General features: G+C 52.9%; 6 protein-coding genes across 6 annotated transcripts; 5 read left to right on the top strand and 1 right to left on the bottom strand.

Moving 5' to 3' along the window:
- Positions 1-939: 939 nt before the first annotated feature.
- On the top strand, positions 940-2,604 carry LCP9604111_7910 (aldehyde dehydrogenase; the record flags this gene model as incomplete). Its single annotated transcript, XM_039075995.1, has 4 exons — positions 940-1,403; positions 1,499-1,892; positions 1,955-2,400; positions 2,460-2,604. 4 exons carry the CDS (start codon positions 940-942, stop codon positions 2,602-2,604), a joined length of 1,449 nt encoding a protein of 482 aa, XP_038926089.1.
- Positions 2,605-3,715: 1,111 nt separating this feature from the next.
- Positions 3,716-5,630, top strand: osm1 (putative fumarate reductase Osm1; the record flags this gene model as incomplete). Its single annotated transcript, XM_039075993.1, has 2 exons — positions 3,716-3,752; positions 3,799-5,630. The coding sequence occupies 2 exons, from the start codon at positions 3,716-3,718 to the stop codon at positions 5,628-5,630; spliced, it is 1,869 nt and encodes a 622-aa protein (XP_038926088.1).
- A 484-nt stretch (positions 5,631-6,114) lies between these two features.
- Positions 6,115-7,251, bottom strand: LCP9604111_7908 (uncharacterized protein; the record flags this gene model as incomplete). The annotated part of the gene is made up of 1 exon (XM_039075992.1): positions 6,115-7,251. One exon carries the CDS (start codon positions 7,249-7,251, stop codon positions 6,115-6,117), a length of 1,137 nt encoding a protein of 378 aa, XP_038926087.1.
- A 1,409-nt stretch (positions 7,252-8,660) lies between these two features.
- LCP9604111_7907 (protein phosphatase 2A regulatory subunit CDC55) lies at positions 8,661-10,431 on the top strand (the record flags this gene model as incomplete). The annotated part of the gene is made up of 6 exons (XM_039075991.1): positions 8,661-8,704; positions 8,824-8,864; positions 8,943-9,040; positions 9,101-9,749; positions 9,798-10,360; positions 10,408-10,431. 6 exons carry the CDS (start codon positions 8,661-8,663, stop codon positions 10,429-10,431), a joined length of 1,419 nt encoding a protein of 472 aa, XP_038926086.1.
- A 690-nt stretch (positions 10,432-11,121) lies between these two features.
- On the top strand, positions 11,122-11,544 carry LCP9604111_7906 (uncharacterized protein; the record flags this gene model as incomplete). The annotated part of the gene is made up of 1 exon (XM_039075990.1): positions 11,122-11,544. One exon carries the CDS (start codon positions 11,122-11,124, stop codon positions 11,542-11,544), a length of 423 nt encoding a protein of 140 aa, XP_038926085.1.
- A 95-nt stretch (positions 11,545-11,639) lies between these two features.
- On the top strand, positions 11,640-16,557 carry LCP9604111_7905 (transcriptional regulator SIN3; the record flags this gene model as incomplete). Its single annotated transcript, XM_039075989.1, has 4 exons — positions 11,640-11,740; positions 11,805-11,869; positions 11,946-15,853; positions 15,901-16,557. 4 exons carry the CDS (start codon positions 11,640-11,642, stop codon positions 16,555-16,557), a joined length of 4,731 nt encoding a protein of 1,576 aa, XP_038926084.1.
- Positions 16,558-17,289: the final 732 nt, after the last annotated feature.

Below are 17,289 nucleotides of genomic sequence, written 5' to 3'. Positions count from 1 at the left end.
ATAGCTTCTTTCAAGGAATGACAAATGCTTTCTCTGTAGAGTAGGTCAGTGGATCCAAGTAGGGGCTGTTAGCCGCTATATTAGGAAGGGATATCCCTGCGATCGCCATCTGATACCAGCTGAGACTGAATCATGCGAACTTGAGCCGATTGCAACCTTGCAAGGATCAACTATTGGACTATTGCCATTAGACTATGTATCCATATTCGCACTTGGATCCTACTCCATATATCCTCATGGATCTGTATGTGCACACTCCGTCTCCGTACTGCATACATATTCATGTATAACCTCCACAGCCTAGAAAAGCCATCCGGACGCCACTATGGTCTCACCCACAATTCACTTCTCTCCCAAGTCTCGGTTAAACTGGCAATGTAGATCCCGAGTCAATAGCGTTGAAAATCCGCGCTATTAAACAGCCGAGGCGAAGTTTAACTTGACACGCTACTGCGAACGCATCCGAATAAAGAAGGTGGCGGGGTAAATGCACATCCTATGAAGACAGGCCACACCGGAGTGGGTTCTTCAGATAGCTGGTTAGGGCGCTCTTCCAAGCCCAATTGCGCGCAGTGGACCTGAATCCCACAATCTTCAGTTACCTCATATCTTGTCGATCACTGGATACCCCTGAATGTGCCGATTTGTGTACAGTATAGGCGAAATCTGTATAAAAAAATCAGCATTAGACGGTGGAAAGCGATCAAATAATGGTCGCATATCGCGGAATAGGTCCATTAGGCAACGCGGTGCCTGAAGATCGTCCGCGATCAGCTCCGAATCCAATTGTTGCGGAATGAGATAGAATACAATGCATGTAAAGGAGTAAAAATATTCATGCCGAGGTTAATACTGCCTCTATTATCTCCTACAACACCTGCATACCTCCTATACTCATACTACTCCTATCTCTACCCTACCTCTACCCCGTACCCCACCATGCCAAACTCAACCAACCCCGGATTCACCGTCCCCCTCCTCATAAACGGCCATGAAGAAACAACCCCCAATACCTTCCCAGTAACAAGCCCCTACACCAACACGACCATCTGGACCGCCTCGGCCGCAACACCCCAAGATGCAATCCGCGCCGTCGAAGCCGCCTCCGCCGCCTTCCCCTCATGGTCGCAGACCAAACCAACCGTGAGACGCGACATCCTCCTCAAAGCCGCCGATCTCCTCGAAGCCCGCCTCGACACGAACGCCGAGTACATGCGGCAAGAAATGGGCGCGGACGTCGGCGCCTCCGCGGGATTCGTCGTCCCGCTCGCCGTGCGCATGCTCCGCGAAGTCGCGAGCCGCATCACGTCGATATGTGGCAGTGTGCCGGTCGTCGAGACGGAGGGTCAGAGTGCGATTGTTTTTAAGGAGGCGATGGGTGTTATTCTGGGGATTGTGCCGTGGTGGGTACTGGTTCCCGAGAACTTTATTTCCTATATCGACCTCGGGTGTGGAAAATGCTATTGATAGCAGGCTGATTATATTATTGGTTCTACAGGAACGCGCCCTATGTGTTTGGCATTCGCTCTGCGGCTTGTGCCCTCGCAGCTGGCAATACGACAGTCCTTAAGTCTTCTGAGCTAACTCCCCGCTGCTACTGGGCTATCGGCCGTGCCTTTGAGGATGCTGGCCTTCCCGCTGGCTGTTTGAATATCATTCACTGCGCCCCGCAGGATGCCCCCGAGGTCGTCAATGCCATGATCGAGCACGAGGCCGTGCGCAAGATAAATTTCACTGGTAGCACAGCTGTTGGTCGGAAGATTGCGCGCGCCTGCGGTCAGAATCTCAAGCCTTGTCTTATGGAACTGGGCGGGAAGAATAGCTCGATTGTTTGTCGGGATGCTGATTTGCAGACTGCGGTGCAGGGAGTGTTGGCGGGTGCATTCTTGAATGTGAGTATATGTCGCACGTCGCATATCTATATCTGTCTCTAACCTATCTCCTTCCGTGTTAGTCCGGCCAGATCTGCATGGCAACCGATCGAATCCTCGTCCACACTTCCATCCTCCCAGCCTTCACAGAAGCCCTGCAAAAGGCCCTCGCAGCCGGCGCAGCAGCCTCAGCCCTCCCCCCGACGCTCGTCAACACAGCCTCCAAGACCCGCGTCGAAGCCCTCATCGCCAGCGCCGTCTCGGCAGGCGCACACTTCATCTCCGGGTCTGCGGACAGCGTCCCCACCGACTCGGGAGTGCGGATGGCGCCCGCTGTCCTAGGCGGCGTGACGGAAGACATGGCGCTGTGGCAGGAGGAGTCGTTCGCGTCCGTTGCGGCGTGTATGCCCTTCGACAGCGAGGACGAGGCGATCCGTCTCGCGAATGGAAGTGGGTATGGACTCTCGGCGTCTGTGTTCACGGAGGATCTGCGGAGGGGCTTGGCGATGGCTAGACGCATTCAATCTGGGTATGTTGGTATTGCAGATCTAGATTCGGATTTTGGTGGATCTGTGCTGACTTTTGCAGGGCGGTCCATATTAATAGCATGACGATCCATGATGAGCCGGCTCTTCCCCATGGCGGTGTGAAGAATAGTGGCTGGGGCCGGTTCAATACTGATGAGGGATTGAATGAGTTCTTGGTTACGAAGAGTGTTACCTGGATGGATTAGGCTTTTTTTTGGATCTGCCATAAGCGTTTTGATTCATTAGAATATGTACGGAGTACACCATATCCATCGGCGTGTCCATTATATCCCAACAGCCCACTCGTCTCGTACAGATCCCGTTTGATGGTTTCTCGGTGGGTATTGACCCGAGCGACCGTAGCGAATATTCACAATAGGCAAATGTAATGTTGAGCTCAACGAGAATAAGATCTGGTGGAGTGTAAACCGATGAAGCTCCTCTCCAAATCTATATACAGCAGACCAAGAAGGTCGGCATTTGAAGCGAAAAACACCAATCGACGCACGGGGATCCATGAGGTCATCGGCCCCACCGAGGCATTTCCCATCCCCGGATTAGGTCAGCCCCACACCGAGATTCCACCAATCAGCAGCCACGTGTTCCTCAGCCGGCAACTGCTTTTGCCTCTTTCTGGCCATTTCCAAGGCCCCTGGGCTGGCGATTTGATATCGCAGACATCGACGGGGATATAAAGTCCGTATTATACACCTCTGTACACGATATATATGGGTGTAGCTGGATTACATGTCTGCCCACTTGCAAGGATTCAACTTAAGTGGTACTTTCTCCTCATCATGCCATCCACCCGTGGACAATTCGGATACTTCGGCCGCGATTGTTATTCCGAGGTTGGCACCTGGTACTGTAAAGACCGAGGAAGCCGGAATTCGATGTCTATTTATTGTATTTGTTTCTAACCCACCGGTCTAGTTGCAATAGTCTAATTCCGTCGACTATGGACCTATCCAATTCCTCCTTTTCAGCCCTTGAAAGGACTGGAATGTGACACCAAGACGCATGTGAAAATGAAATGAAAATGACATTCTAGACTTCAACCTAATAGCCTTGGAAACACATCCATCCCTATATCGCATGTGATCCCGTCTTCCCCAGATAATACGAACAAACCAGCGGTGGCCAATTAGTCGTCCGGCGGGTACCCCATCTTTTGTCTCCCCACGTCCTCCCATGTCCTGCCTCGGCCGATAGACCGTCGGCTTCTGACCTCCCCCGGTCCTTTTCTTTAAGATCCTTTCCCTCCTTCCTCTTTCTTTTCCTCCCCATATTTCCCTTTATCCTAACTATACATAAATAATGGCTGCACCTCAAGTAATTGTGGTCGGTGGTGGCCGTAAGCTTCCTTTCCCCGCATTCTCTGCCCTAGCTGACCCTCCCAGTCTCTGGCCTCAGTGCCGCACACACCGTCTACCTCAACGGTGGCAACGTCCTGGTTCTGGACAAGCAGGCGTTCTTCGGTGGTAACTCTACCAAGGCCACCTCCGGTATCAACGGTGCTCTCACCCGCACCCAGGTCGATCTCGGCATCCAGGACAGCGTCAAGCAGTTCTACGATGACACCCTCAAGTCGGCCCGTGACAAGGCCCGTCCCGACCTGATCAAGGTCCTGACCTACAAGTCCGCCGCCGCCGTCGAGTGGCTGCAGGATGTCTTCAACCTCGACCTCACCCTCGTCTCCCGTCTCGGAGGACACACTTTCCCCCGCACACACCGCGGTCATGACGCCAAGTTCCCCGGTATGGCCATTACCTACGCCCTGATGCAGCGATTGGAAGATCTCGCCGAGAAGGAGCCCAGTCGTGTCCAGATCATCAAGAAGGCCGACGTCACCTCCGTCAACAAGTCTGGTAACAATGTCACCGGCGTTACCTACACTGTTGACGGCGAGAAGAAGGTCGCCGACGGTGTCGTCATTCTCGCTACCGGTGGTTACGCCGCTGACTTCAGTGAGACTTCTCTCCTCAAGAAGTACCGCCCCGACACCTACGGGCTGTCCTCTACCAACGGTACTCACGCTACTGGTGACGGCCAGAAGATGCTGATGGCCATTGGCGCCAACGGCATCGACATGGACAAGGTCCAGGTCCACCCAACCGGTCTCGTCGACCCCAAGGACCCCGGCGCCAAGTTCAAGTTCCTGGCTGCCGAAGCCCTCCGGGGTGAAGGTGGTCTCCTCCTCAACTGCGACGGCCAGCGGTTCTCCGACGAGCTCGGTCACCGTGACTACGTCTCCGGCAAAATGTGGGAAGAAAAGGAAAAGGGCAAGTGGCCCATCCGCCTCGTCCTCAACAGCAAAGCCTCCAAGGTCCTGGATTTCCACACCCGTCACTACACCGGCCGCGGCCTGATGAAGAAGATGACCGGCGCCGAGCTCGTTGCCGAAATCGGCTGCGGCGAAGCAGCCCTCAAGAAGACCTTCGACGAGTACAACCTCATCGCCGAAGGCAAGAAGAAGGACCCCTGGAACAAGCGCTTCTTCGCCAACATGCCCTTCAAGCTCGACGACGAGTTCCACGTCTCTGTCATGGAGCCTGTTCTGCACTTCACCATGGGCGGCATCGAGATCAACGAGCACGCCCAGGTCCTCAACAGCGAGGAAAAGCCCTTCGAGGGCCTCTACGCCTGCGGTGAACTCGCCGGCGGCGTCCACGGCGCCAACCGTCTCGGCGGTTCCTCCCTCCTCGGCTGTGTCGTCTACGGCCGTGTCGCAGGCGACTCCGCCACCCAGCACCTCCTCCAGAAGCTCCTCAGCAACGGCGGCGGCGCCGCCTCCCAGCGTCTCGGCCAGCTCTCTCTCCACATCGACCCCAACACCCCAGGCAAGATCTCTGTCGAGTGGGGCAGTGGCGCCACCGGCGGCAGCCTGCCCGCTCTCCCTGTCCCCGCTGCTGCACCTGCCGCCAGCGCCGAGGCCCCAGCCCCCAAGCCCGACCCCGCGACCTTCAAGGTTCCCGAGACGGAGTACAGCATGGATGAAGTCGCCGAGCACAACACCAAGAAGGACTTCTGGGTCGTGGTCAAGGGCGTCATCCTCGATCTCACCAACTGGGTCGACGAGCACCCCGGCGGCGCAAACGCCCTGTACAACTTCATGGGTCGCGATGCTACCGAGGAGTTCGCCATGCTGCACGACGACGAGGTCATCCCCAAGTACGCCGCTCAGACTGTGATCGGTCGTGTCAAGGGCCAGACCCCCAGCTTGGAGTTGTAGGTTTACATTAAACCCTGCTTCTCCTTTATGTCTCTTCTCCTTGATGACCGCTCTCCGATGAAATATGATCCTCCAGCGTGTGATCTCTCATACCCCCGTTTCTTCTCTTTCTGTTGTTTCTTGTGCTGGCTTGACACGCTTGCTTTTGCAGTCCTCGGGATTCAAGATTTTACTTGGGTCAACTTTGGTTCTTGTGTAACATACATACATAGCTTATTTGGAATATATTCTTGGAATATATATGTTTGGGAGTGATGTAGTTGTACTGTAGTGGTAGCTGTGGTGAGTCCCTCTGTTCAGGGCTTAGGTCTGCTCCAAAAACTATGTTTTACCCATCATCTTTGTACAGCCAAATACATACTCACTCCCTCTCTAATATTTACATTTAAATGTACACGGTATATCGAAAAAAACCAAAGATCCCTACTACAAAAGCACTAGAATATACACCCAACCCTCCACTCCATATCCCAAACACATACAATCACCCCTTCATATGCATCAAAATCATCCTCAACCTCCTCACAGCAGGCCCATCCTCCGCAGGCCCCAATCCCTCCCCCTTCTCCTCAATCTCAGCCCTCGCATCCTCAAGCACAGGCTGCAAAAACCCCCAAACCTCATCATGATACCTATCCTGAACGCCAATCCAATCCCCCGCACCAGGAAGATTCGTCAGAACCGCATCACGAAGGGAAGTCGAAGCCGACGTCGAAACATTCCCTCCAAGTCCCTGGCTCAAAAAAACATCAATATCAGGCACGAGACTCGCACCCGTTAACCGTCCCACCCGCCCCTTATCGTCCCCATCCAGCCCCATCCCCTTCCGGAACGAATCCAGCGCCTCCCGCTCAGCCGCAGACAGCGGACCCGGCGCAGCAGCAATATCAACCTCTGTATCTGGCACCGTCGCGGGGTCCTCGAAATTCGGATCGAAGGTTACGTCCGAGAGCAGCGAGATGACCGCTGACCCGTCTTCCGGCGATGTCAGCGATGTATATGTATCCTGGCTGTGTGGCTCGTGCGATTGGCGCTGCCAGACGGATTCGAGCTGGTGCTGGGTTGGGTCGTGGGCGCGGGCTTTTCCTTTTGTTTGGAGGTCTTCGTGGGTAGTGTCGGTTGTGTTTGTATATGTGGTTGTGGTTGGAGTCATGGTTGTGCCTAGAAGGCCTGTTTCTCGCTTGTATGCGTATGTGTTCTGGAACTCGTCTTCTGTCAATGCCGGTAGACCGAATCCACCCGTCGAGGTATATGTATCCGGTTCGCGGAAGGATTGTGCTGCAGAGCCGGAACTGGAACTGGGGCCTCCATGCTGTGGTGTGGTTGTGGATAGATCCCTGCTTGTCTGTGTGCTTGGGAGAGAGGGCGGTCCGGCTTGTTTGCTGCTTGTGCTCGATGCTAGGGTCTGCGCTAGGTCGGGGCTTGGCTGGAAGGCGCTTTTTGCTAGGCCTGTTGCGGAGGTTTGGATGCGGGTTGCTAGCGAGGGGGGCGCGGGGGAGGGAGGGGGTTGGGATGTGTTTGAGGTTGAGGTTGAGGGTGATGGGGCTGGGGCTGAGGCTGGGGTATTGGAGTTTTGGGGTTTGGAGTTGGGATTGCCCCGCATGTTCTCTGGGTTGCTCATGGCTTTGGTGTTTGGTTTTGGGATTAGGGATTATGGGTTGGAGGTGTAGGATTAAGTGAGGTTGAAATTTGGGATGATTCCAAGGTTGTCGGCGTGTTCGGCTTAATATGCTTTGGGCCGGATATTGGAGGGAAGCATGTGATGGTGGGTGGGATTAGAATGTAGGATCCTATAGGCTGTAATAGGGAGATGGGATGTTATACAAGAGTTAATATCAGTTAATAAGGTAAATAGAGTCTTTTCAGTTATAGGATCTTAATTAGGGCTTAGGTAGAGTAGAAACGACAGGGCTCGGTAGTCAAATATATACTTCCAGAAGAACCGAGTATACCCAGCTGAGTTCTCAAATGGATACCCCGGACCTGAATAAATAGTTTCAATTCGATGGAGTATCGCATCTCTTCACAACATAGATAGCATATGATATATGCCAATGCTTAATTTAGCGGAGACTGCTTGGGCCTCAAGGATGACGACAGAGGCGCATAGTACAGCTTCGGGCATATAGACGATGAAATAAAGAATTGACTGCTGTAGACTCGCTCGATCCAAGCAATTAGCTAGATTATATCTCACGATTTCAATTGATATTCCACCTCTACCCCCAGGCGTAGTCGTATACGGGTTGCAAGGCCGGGGAGGGGCGCAACGGGCCATGTTGCAGTCGCCAACAGTGTTGATGTCAGCATGTTGCAGCCCGACCTGAATTCTGGTGAAGATAGAATATTCAATCTTCTAATCAAGTTTATATTTTTTCATCTTTGGCGAAACCACAATCTGTTGATATTGACGGGCCAAGAACCGTCAGCTGGTATCTCGTAACGAACTCTCTCCCCACCACCGCCTCGACTCAGGCAACTTCACCTGACAACTTCTTTTGTCTTTCCTTCATCGCTCCAGATCAGGTACGCAACCCCCATCCCCACAACCGATGGAGCGTTTGATATATCTTTTACGGAGTTCCGTTCTAACTCAAGACCGCTCAATAGAAACTTTTCTCTTATCCCTTCTCAAGCGCTGCGGGTCCACTCATAACACATTCATTGTGTTCTATCATCCAGCGACGTTGCCCATTTCATTCGGCAACAGCTCTTCTTCAGCTCGTCTTTCCAACTTGGATCGTTGCTGTTCCCCCCCTCTGCCCCTCTTTTCGCCTTACCGCTATCCGCCCTCCAAACCCCTCGCACACCATCTCCGGTGACCGACTGTTCTCTCCATCTCCGTATCCAATCGTTCTTCCCACCCGACCGGATTCTTTCGTGTCGGCTATCGCGTCTACATCGCTTCAATCCGAGGGTTTCTTTGCATCGACAATAGAGCTTTCAGAGGCACTTGCCAACCCGCATTTCCCGTCCCTCCTATCTTGGTCCTTGCCCTTGTCGCGTTCAAGGGCTAGCTAGAACGTGAAAATGGTAGACAGAGATCCAGGCACACCTACCTGGAAGTTCACACAGTAAGTTTGCCCGGCTCACTCCTATCAAAGGTTCTGGTCCTATGGTTTCCATTTTTCTTCCCTTTGTCCAGCGCCATCGACCAATCACAGTCATTGAATGATAGCTAACTTGATATTAGATGCTTCGGCGATAAAGGTGATGTAGAAGATATTACAGAAGGTATTTGGCCTCCCTCGCACTTCTCGGCCGAACCTGGTCATTTTCTACAGAATGCATCGACTGACTCGCGCTATGCAGCCGACATCATCTCAACCGTCGAATTTGACCATACCGGTAACTATCTGGCCACTGGTGACAAGGGAGGAAGGGTGGTGTTGTTTGAGCGAAATGAGACGGTAGCCACCCCTCCGTCATCAAGGTTTTCTAGTCTTGCGGCTAACCACTAAACAATACAGAAAAAAACCTGCGAGTATAAGTTCCACACAGAGTTCCAGTCACACGAGCCAGAGTTCGATTATCTCAAGTCGCTAGAGATCGAAGAGAAGATCAACAAGATAAAATGGTGCCGACGACAGAATGCATCCCATTTCCTCCTTTCGACGAACGACAAGACGATAAAGCTTTGGAAGGTCTTCGACAAGTCGCTGAAAGTGGTCGCCGAGAACAACTTATCGAGTGAACTCACCCCCGCGAATCCTGTCGGTGGTGGGGGTATGGCTCGCGCACCCCGCATATCCTTCAAGGACCCCTCTGCGCTCAAGCTGCCTCGTCTGACACACCATGACACGGTTGTCGCTGCCGTTCCGCGGAGAACATACGCCAACGCTCACGCGTATCATATAAATAGCATCTCCGTTAACAGCGATGGTGAAACCTTTATCAGCAGTGACGACCTGCGGGTGAACCTATGGAATCTCAACATCCAAGATCAGAGCTTCAACATCGTGGATATCAAGCCAGCTAATATGGAGGAACTCACAGAGGTCATCACTGCGGCCGAGTTCCACCCGGTTAGCTGTAACTGGTTCATGTATGCCAGCTCCAAGGGCACAATCAAGCTTGCGGATATGCGACAAAGGGCGTTGTGTGACGAACACGCCAAGCGTATGTACAGCTGGAATGGCGCCAATGACATTTACTGACTGTTTGCAGAGTTCGAACAAGAAGAGGATGCCTCGTCCCGTTCCTTCTTCTCCGAGATTATCTCCTCCATCTCCGATGTGCGATTCTCCAACGACGGGCGGTACATTGTGTCGAGGGACTACTTGACAGTGAAGATTTGGGATGTCAACATGGAACGCCAGCCAATCAAGACCATCCCCATCCACGAGCACCTGCGCCCTCGCCTCTGTGATACGTACGAGAACGATAGCATCTTTGACAAGTTCGAGGTGGTCTTCTCTGGCGATGCGGAGAACGTTATGACCGGCAGTTACAACAACAACTTCATGATTTACCCTACAGAAGAACAAAAGGATACGGAGATTGTGCTCCAGGCAGACAAGTCGGCATTCAAGGCAAAGAAGGTTGGTGTACCGACGCCGATGAGCAAGGGTAACGGAAAGAAGGCTGGTTCGCGATCCGGCAGCCCTGCCGGCCCCGGTAGTCGCATGAAGAAGGAGACCGATGCCGACCAGATCGACTTCAACAAAAAGATCTTGCACATGAGCTGGCATCCCTTCGAAGACAGCATTGCAATTGCGGCGACAAACAATGTGAGTATTACCTCTATCTAAACCTTACAATGCTAATTGCGATATAGCTCTTTGTCTTCTCCGCTCTTTAATCGGACCAAGTCCGTACCGTCACGAGGCCATTATCATTTTCCATGGACAGGCGCATCTGGGTTTGGATCGGGTGGCTGGAGGGCCTTGGTGAACAGGCAAGATATGAAGAATGAAAACCAGAAAATAATGACAGCAAGCCACAGGTTCCATAATCACAGGACTATCCTCCCTCCCCTTCCCTATCTCTGTTCTTATTGTGGAACTCATCTGTCTGAGTCTTGGAGACCTAGTCTTTCTTACCTACGTCCCCTTTTACTCGTTTCCTGCTATTGCTGTGGGGTTGCCAAAGGCGTTGTATGGTGGCCAACTCATGATAGAGAATGTCATGCCTGTTTGAGGCCATTTCCATAGTTAGTACAGACTATAGATATGGTAGTCAACTAGTGTTGAGATGTTAAGTCTTTCCCTATTTCCAAGTATATGGTTTAGATGTTTTGCTTGGTCGCCTGGATAAAGTACTGAAAGAAGGCCACGCATTGTTAGCCAGCCCTTATCCTCCGCCCCTTTCCGAGGCTTAACAAGCGAGAGGTACCCCAGCCTTCAGAACGAGTCTCATTATGCAGCTTGCTACAATAGAATATACAATGAACAATAACAGTTCTATTCAAGTCATTGATCTATTCATGACTCATGCTATTCACATTTGTTCACCTGCCCACTCAATGTCAGCCATTGTTTTTCTGCCGGCAATGGCGGGCGATGACGAAGGCGGACTGAAATTGACCTATCGCACAATACCACGCGTGACCAATGTACCGCCTCCCATTGACGGGAATCCCGCCAATGGATACAATAGATACAATAGATACCGTAATGAATTGAATTCTGAATACCACTCGGATAATCAAATCTCCGATAAGCACCTACTAAGCCAGAAGAGGCTAGCCCCGGAGAGGAAAGCCTCCACAGGAGCCCGCGATCGGTCGCGCGCAATTCCATCACCCCAGTGTGTGTCTCCTCCTTGTCTATCATACTTCTCTGCCGGTTCTTTCTTGCTGCGTGGAGTCGGTTTCTGTCTTCTAATCTGCAAGACTCCGGGTCATGCTGTGACCCTACTGCAACCTGAGCGTTGCCAGTCGATTCCTACCGACGAGACCACGAGCTCTAGCTGATTAGCAGACCCTGTTACTTTTTCTCCCCTCTCGACCCTTCTTATCCGCCAAACCTACCTTTCTACTTCTCTCACACCGGAGTTCGTGCATACATCATGAATTCTGGAAACGATAACTGGCACTCCTCCGGTGGGCCGCCGTCGCATCCTGGCTTGGATCAGATGAACCAGCAGCCGCGGCCCCTGGGGTCATTCAGGTACGAGCACTTCTATAGGTGGCTTGAGATCAAAGACTAATCCGATATTCTTGCGCTTCAACAGTCAAAATCCCTCTCAGCAAGGCCAAGCCTCGCAGCCCTCGGGCCCAGTACTCCCCCCTCCAGGTGGTGAGTGCCTCTGAACTATGATTTCTACGGAAAACCAATGATAAAAACGTTTTAACTAACAATCATTCGATTACAGGACCCTACCACCCTAGTCAGTCGGGTGGCCATTCTCTTCCTGGACTGGCAGAATTAAGCCAGACCCACGGAAATCCGCACCAACCTTCCGCGTACGGCCAGCACCAAGCAGGTCCGTCGCATAACAGCGGCCATTCACTTCCCGGAATTGGTCAAGCCATGCAACACGCTTCTCCCCAGCTCAATCGCGAGCGGGAGCGGGACTCCAGGGAGCGCGAGATCATGGAGCGTCAGCGCCACGAAGAAATGGCTCATCGTGAGCGCGAGCGCGACCACCGCGAACAAATTGAGCGGCAACTAGATCGCCGCGACCAAAACCACCACCCTGTCCAGAGCCACACTGGCTCGATTCCTCTCCATCAACCCGTGGCCAATAAAGTCCCCAACTCCATTCATGGCCCGGGCGGACTCCTCTCGACTCTTGGCGGAAACCCGCAGAACAGCCACCAGGGCGGACCTCAGTCTGCGGCTGGCTTGTTCGGTCCTCAAATGCAACACGGCGATGGCACACCTCGCTCGTACATGCAACACCCCGGTCCACCAGGACAGCCTATGATAACGTACAACAACGCCGGTCAGCAAATTCCAGGAAATGTTGCAGCTCTTGCCCAGGGCCAGCAACCGATTCTCAACGATGCTCTCAGCTACCTCGACCAGGTCAAGGTGCGGTTTGTTGATCAACCAGATGTTTACAACCGTTTCTTGGATATCATGAAGGATTTCAAGAGCCAGGCTATTGATACGCCTGGTGTGATTCAACGTGTTTCGACACTCTTCAATGGTCATCCTGCTCTTATTCAAGGATTCAATACCTTTTTGCCCCCCGGCTACCGCATTGAGTGCGGTACCGAAGACAACCCTGATGCGATTCGGGTCACAACCCCGTCTGGTACAAACACACTGAGCATGCCACGCGCAGGACGTCCCTTTGAGACGATTACCAATGCACCCCCCTCCGGTGATCCGCATGGTCGGTCCGATTTCTATCGTGACCAAACTCGACCTGGCTGGCAAGGCCAGCAGCAGGATCAGCAGGGCCCCACATCTGGTTCCTACTCTCCTGGCTCGAGGATGATGGGCGGCATGTACCAGCAGGATGGACCGGGCCCCGCTCAGGAGCACCACTATGGCTACCCTACCCAACAGGAGCAGCAAGCTGCTTCCGCCATGACTCATCAGCAAGACCACCGTGGAGTGGCACAGCTGCAAGGCGCTGCCTCCGCAGCGTCTGCTGGACTTGGTAGGTCGTCCCTCATGGGTTCTGGACAGAACTCTCTCACCCAGCCGATGAACAACCTGGCTGGCGTCGGAACTGGTATGCTCCAGGGTGCTCAGGATCTGAACAAGCGTGGTCCCGTGGAGTTCAACCACGCCATCAGCTACGTGAACAAGATCAAGAACCGCTTTTCAAGTGCGCCGGAGATCTACAAGCAGTTCCTCGAGATACTTCAGACTTACCAGCGGGAGTCAAAACCTATCCAGGATGTCTATGGACAGGTTACTCAGTTGTTCAACACTGCTCCGGATCTTTTGGAGGACTTCAAACAGTTCTTGCCGGAATCTGCCGCGCATGCCAAACAAGTAGCTGCGCAGCGCCAAGCCGAAGAACAAGCTCCTCTTAGCAACCTCCGCGGCGAACCTGCAGGTTTCACCTCCCAGACTCCTAACCGTGACGTCAAGATGCCTCCTCTGGGCCAGTTTAATGTAAAGGACCCCAAGGAGAGCAAGAAGCGTCGTGGTGGCCCAGGTGGTGTTGGCTCTATCTCGGGGCCTGCCGGTGCTGAAGCTGCTCGCTTGTCTGAGGCCAACCGAGGTCAGAATTCGCAGTTCGGCAACGCCAGCAAGAGACCAAAGTATCACCATGGAAAGCCCTCTGTCGACATGGCAAATGTCTCTCCCACTTTGATTCCTGCTCTCCCAGAGCCTCTTCCTCCCTCGGTCTCCATGACTCCCAGCCAGGAAGAAATCGCGTTCTTTGACCGCGTGAAGAAGTTCATCGCGAACAAGCAAGTGTTCAGCGACTTCCTCAAGCTTTGCAACCTGTACACCACGGATCTCCTCGATCGTCACATCCTGGTCAAGAGAGCCGAGGGATACATCGGGTCCAATGCTGAGCTCATGAACTGGTTCAGACGTTTCATGAGTGCCGAAGAGGCTGAGGATAAAATCATCGACCCCAAGGCGAACCCGGAAACAGGTATCGTCAACCTGGCTCACTGCCGGTCTCTGGGACCGAGTTACCGACTCCTTCCTAAGCGTGAACGCCAAAAGCCCTGCAGTGGACGCGATCCGCTTTGCAACGGTGTTCTTAATGATGACTGGGCCTCACATCCCACCTGGGCTTCGGAAGATTCTGGCTTTGTTGCGCACCGCAAGAACCAGTATGAAGATGCTTTGCATCGCATTGAGGAAGATCGCCACGACTACGATCACCACATCGAGGCTTGCACCCGCACCATCCAGCTGATTGAGCCCATTTGCCAGCAATTCCTTTACATGAATGATGCGGAACGCATGTCCTTCAAATTGCCACAAGGTCTCGGTGGCCAAAGCGAGGCAATTTACCAGCGTGTCATCAAGAAGATTTACGACCGTCAACGCGGCGAGAAAGTCATCCGAGACATGTTCCTCCGTCCATGCCACGTCCTTCCTATTGTTCTTTACCGCTTGAAGCAGAAGCTCGAGGAATGGAAGGCATGCCAGCGCGAGTGGGACAAGGTCTGGCGCGAACAGATGCAGCGAGCATACTGGCGCAGTCTTGACCACCAAGCCATCGCCACCAAGCAAACCGACAAGAAGCTCTTCGTCGCCAAGAACATCCAGCAAGACATACAGACTAAGTTTGAGGATGGACAGGCTAGTCGCAAGAGTGGCCGCGTCCCACCCAAGTTCCAGGCTGAGTATAAGTTCAGCGATACTCAGGTCCTTCTGGATTCTGTGTACTTGCTTTTCTTGTACTTTGACCGCAACACCAATGGCTTTGGCGCTGATCCTCAGCGGCTCATGAACTTTATCCGGGATTTCATTCCTACTTTCTTCGGCCTGGACCGTTACACTTTCAACTTGTACATGGACGAAGTCTACCACGCCATCAATGAGGACGATGATACTTATGCCAATGACGATGCGTCCAATGGGAGCCGCAAGGGGGTGGACCTGCAGAAGCTGGATCTTCTGCGCGATGCCCTTGAACGCGGACGCCAGACCGAGAAGCCTAAAGAGGATGGTGTGAACAACCATGACGAACCTGCTGCCCAGGTTCCATCCACCGTCTCCGATTCCGAGGAATCATTTGACGTGGCTGAACTGCGGTGGATGGAGCATCCCGGAAAGGGCAACTTCAACCTTGAGCATGAATACACACTGAACGAGAAGTACAAGAAGAAGGAGCACCATATGTACTGCAACCTGAACATCTTCTGCTTCTTGCGTACTTTTGAGATCCTTTACTCGCGTCTCCTGCGCATCAAGGAGCAAGAGGACACGGCCCGCGAACAAGTCCGACGCGGTGTTCTGCCTAAGGCTGCCCATGACTTGTGCTTGATCGATCGATACCCTAGTGATTTCTTCTATGATGTCGATCCCAAAGCCAACCTTTACAAGCAGATCGTGCGCATGTGCGAGGAGGTTATTAAGGGCGATATCGATCAGGTTCACCTCGAAGAGACCCTACGTCGCTTCTACATCCAGAGCGGATACCTGCTCTACAACTTGGAACGTATCTTCTCCTCGATTTCCAAGTTTGTGGCATCTATCTTCACCGGCGACTCTCGCGATCGCAGCTCCGATATTATCAATCTTTTCTTCAAGGAACGGGAGAAGGAGGAGACTACCCACCACCAGGAGATCCAATACCGCAAACAAGTGGAGCGACTGGTCAAGGATGGAGATATCTATCGCATTACTTTCGTGAGTTCTAATTTCAAAGATGCCCTGACACATCTAACCAATCCCAGTACCCCGCCGACCGCCGTGTCACCGTCCAAGTGATGACCAGCGAAGACGCAACCCTTGACAACGAGGAGCTCACTCCAGAAGAGCGCTGGTCCTACTATGTGACCGCCTACTCGATGCGCGACCCCACCGAAGGCGTGCAGTTCTCGAAGATGCGCATGCCCCTGCTGAAGCGCAACCTTCCTCCGAAGCTCGAGGAAGATGAGGAGTACGAGCGGTACTACCGCAGCCTGCAGCACCACGACGGCTTGACCATCCGCATCTGTGCCAACAACTACACGATGCTGTACCAGCCGCCCACCTACGACTGGTTCTGGCGCTCCAACGCGCCCATCCCGGAAAAGGATGCCGACGCTGAGGCCATCAAGGCCCAGGCCGACGAACTCGCCAAGGAGAAGGCCGCGCTTCACGAAAAGCGCCATGACCGCTTCGTGGAGAAGTTCGTGAACAACCCGGCCTGGGCCCGCGGCCTCAGCAAGGACCAGGTAGACGAGAGCAACCAGCGGTTCCGCTCTTGGGTCGACGGGACCCTCTCTGGTAGTCCCGCGGCCCGTGAGGGATCTGCGTCTGGGTCTGGCGCCGGCTCCGCGGCCCCCGCTAATGCGGAGGAGAAGGCGGCGGATGTTGAGATGACGGATGCCGAGCCTACAGAGGCGTAGACGGTGTTGCGTTGGTAACTTTTACGACGGGTCAGTCCCCTTGCGAAGCGGGGGGATTGGCATGCATTATTGTTGATTGTGGGAGGGGAGGATGGCGTACACGATGAGGAAATTGCGACGAATGTTTTTCTTTTTTTGCACGGGTTTCCGTAGTTTGTATTTGTATCTCTATTTTCTCTTCAAGTATCTCTTACTTTATTCTCACAAATGAAATAATGGCCATGGAGAGATTGGCTTTATTCTGATATGTATTAATGAGGATTTATCACTAATTCTATCATATCTCGGTTTCACCATAAAGGGTAATCCAACAGATGCCGATATAAGAACCGTCGGCTAAGTAATTAGGCATCAAGCAATAAAGGGAAGGTCTTCCCCTTAATCAATTTTATATTGTAAATAGTTAACCGTGTGGTTAACAACGTCGAACTATCCCGCATTAGGCTAACAGCTAGCCGAGCTTATAGTTACGGAGTCCCCGTACTCCGAGCCGTAGCCTCACAAAACGCCAAAGCTCGAACAAAATAAGAATCGCGTCGTACGATATCGCACATTCCCCAATGTGCGCCATGCCCTAATGCGGGATTCCGTCGAACTTCCGGGGTATGAAAAAGGGCCATTCCTCCAGATCATCGGCTTCTGTTACTAAATCGGAATAATCGGCATCGCTAGCGGCTATATATGCCGAATGGTGTGAAATGCATGAGCCATTACGGAGGTTATGCAATCTGA

Source organism: Penicillium roqueforti, assembly GCF_015533775.1.
Source record: "Penicillium roqueforti strain LCP96 04111 chromosome Unknown scaffold_27, whole genome shotgun sequence".
In the NCBI taxonomy this organism is placed as follows: domain Eukaryota; kingdom Fungi; phylum Ascomycota; class Eurotiomycetes; order Eurotiales; family Aspergillaceae; genus Penicillium; species Penicillium roqueforti.
This window is presented reverse-complemented; position numbering and strand designations above follow the sequence as displayed.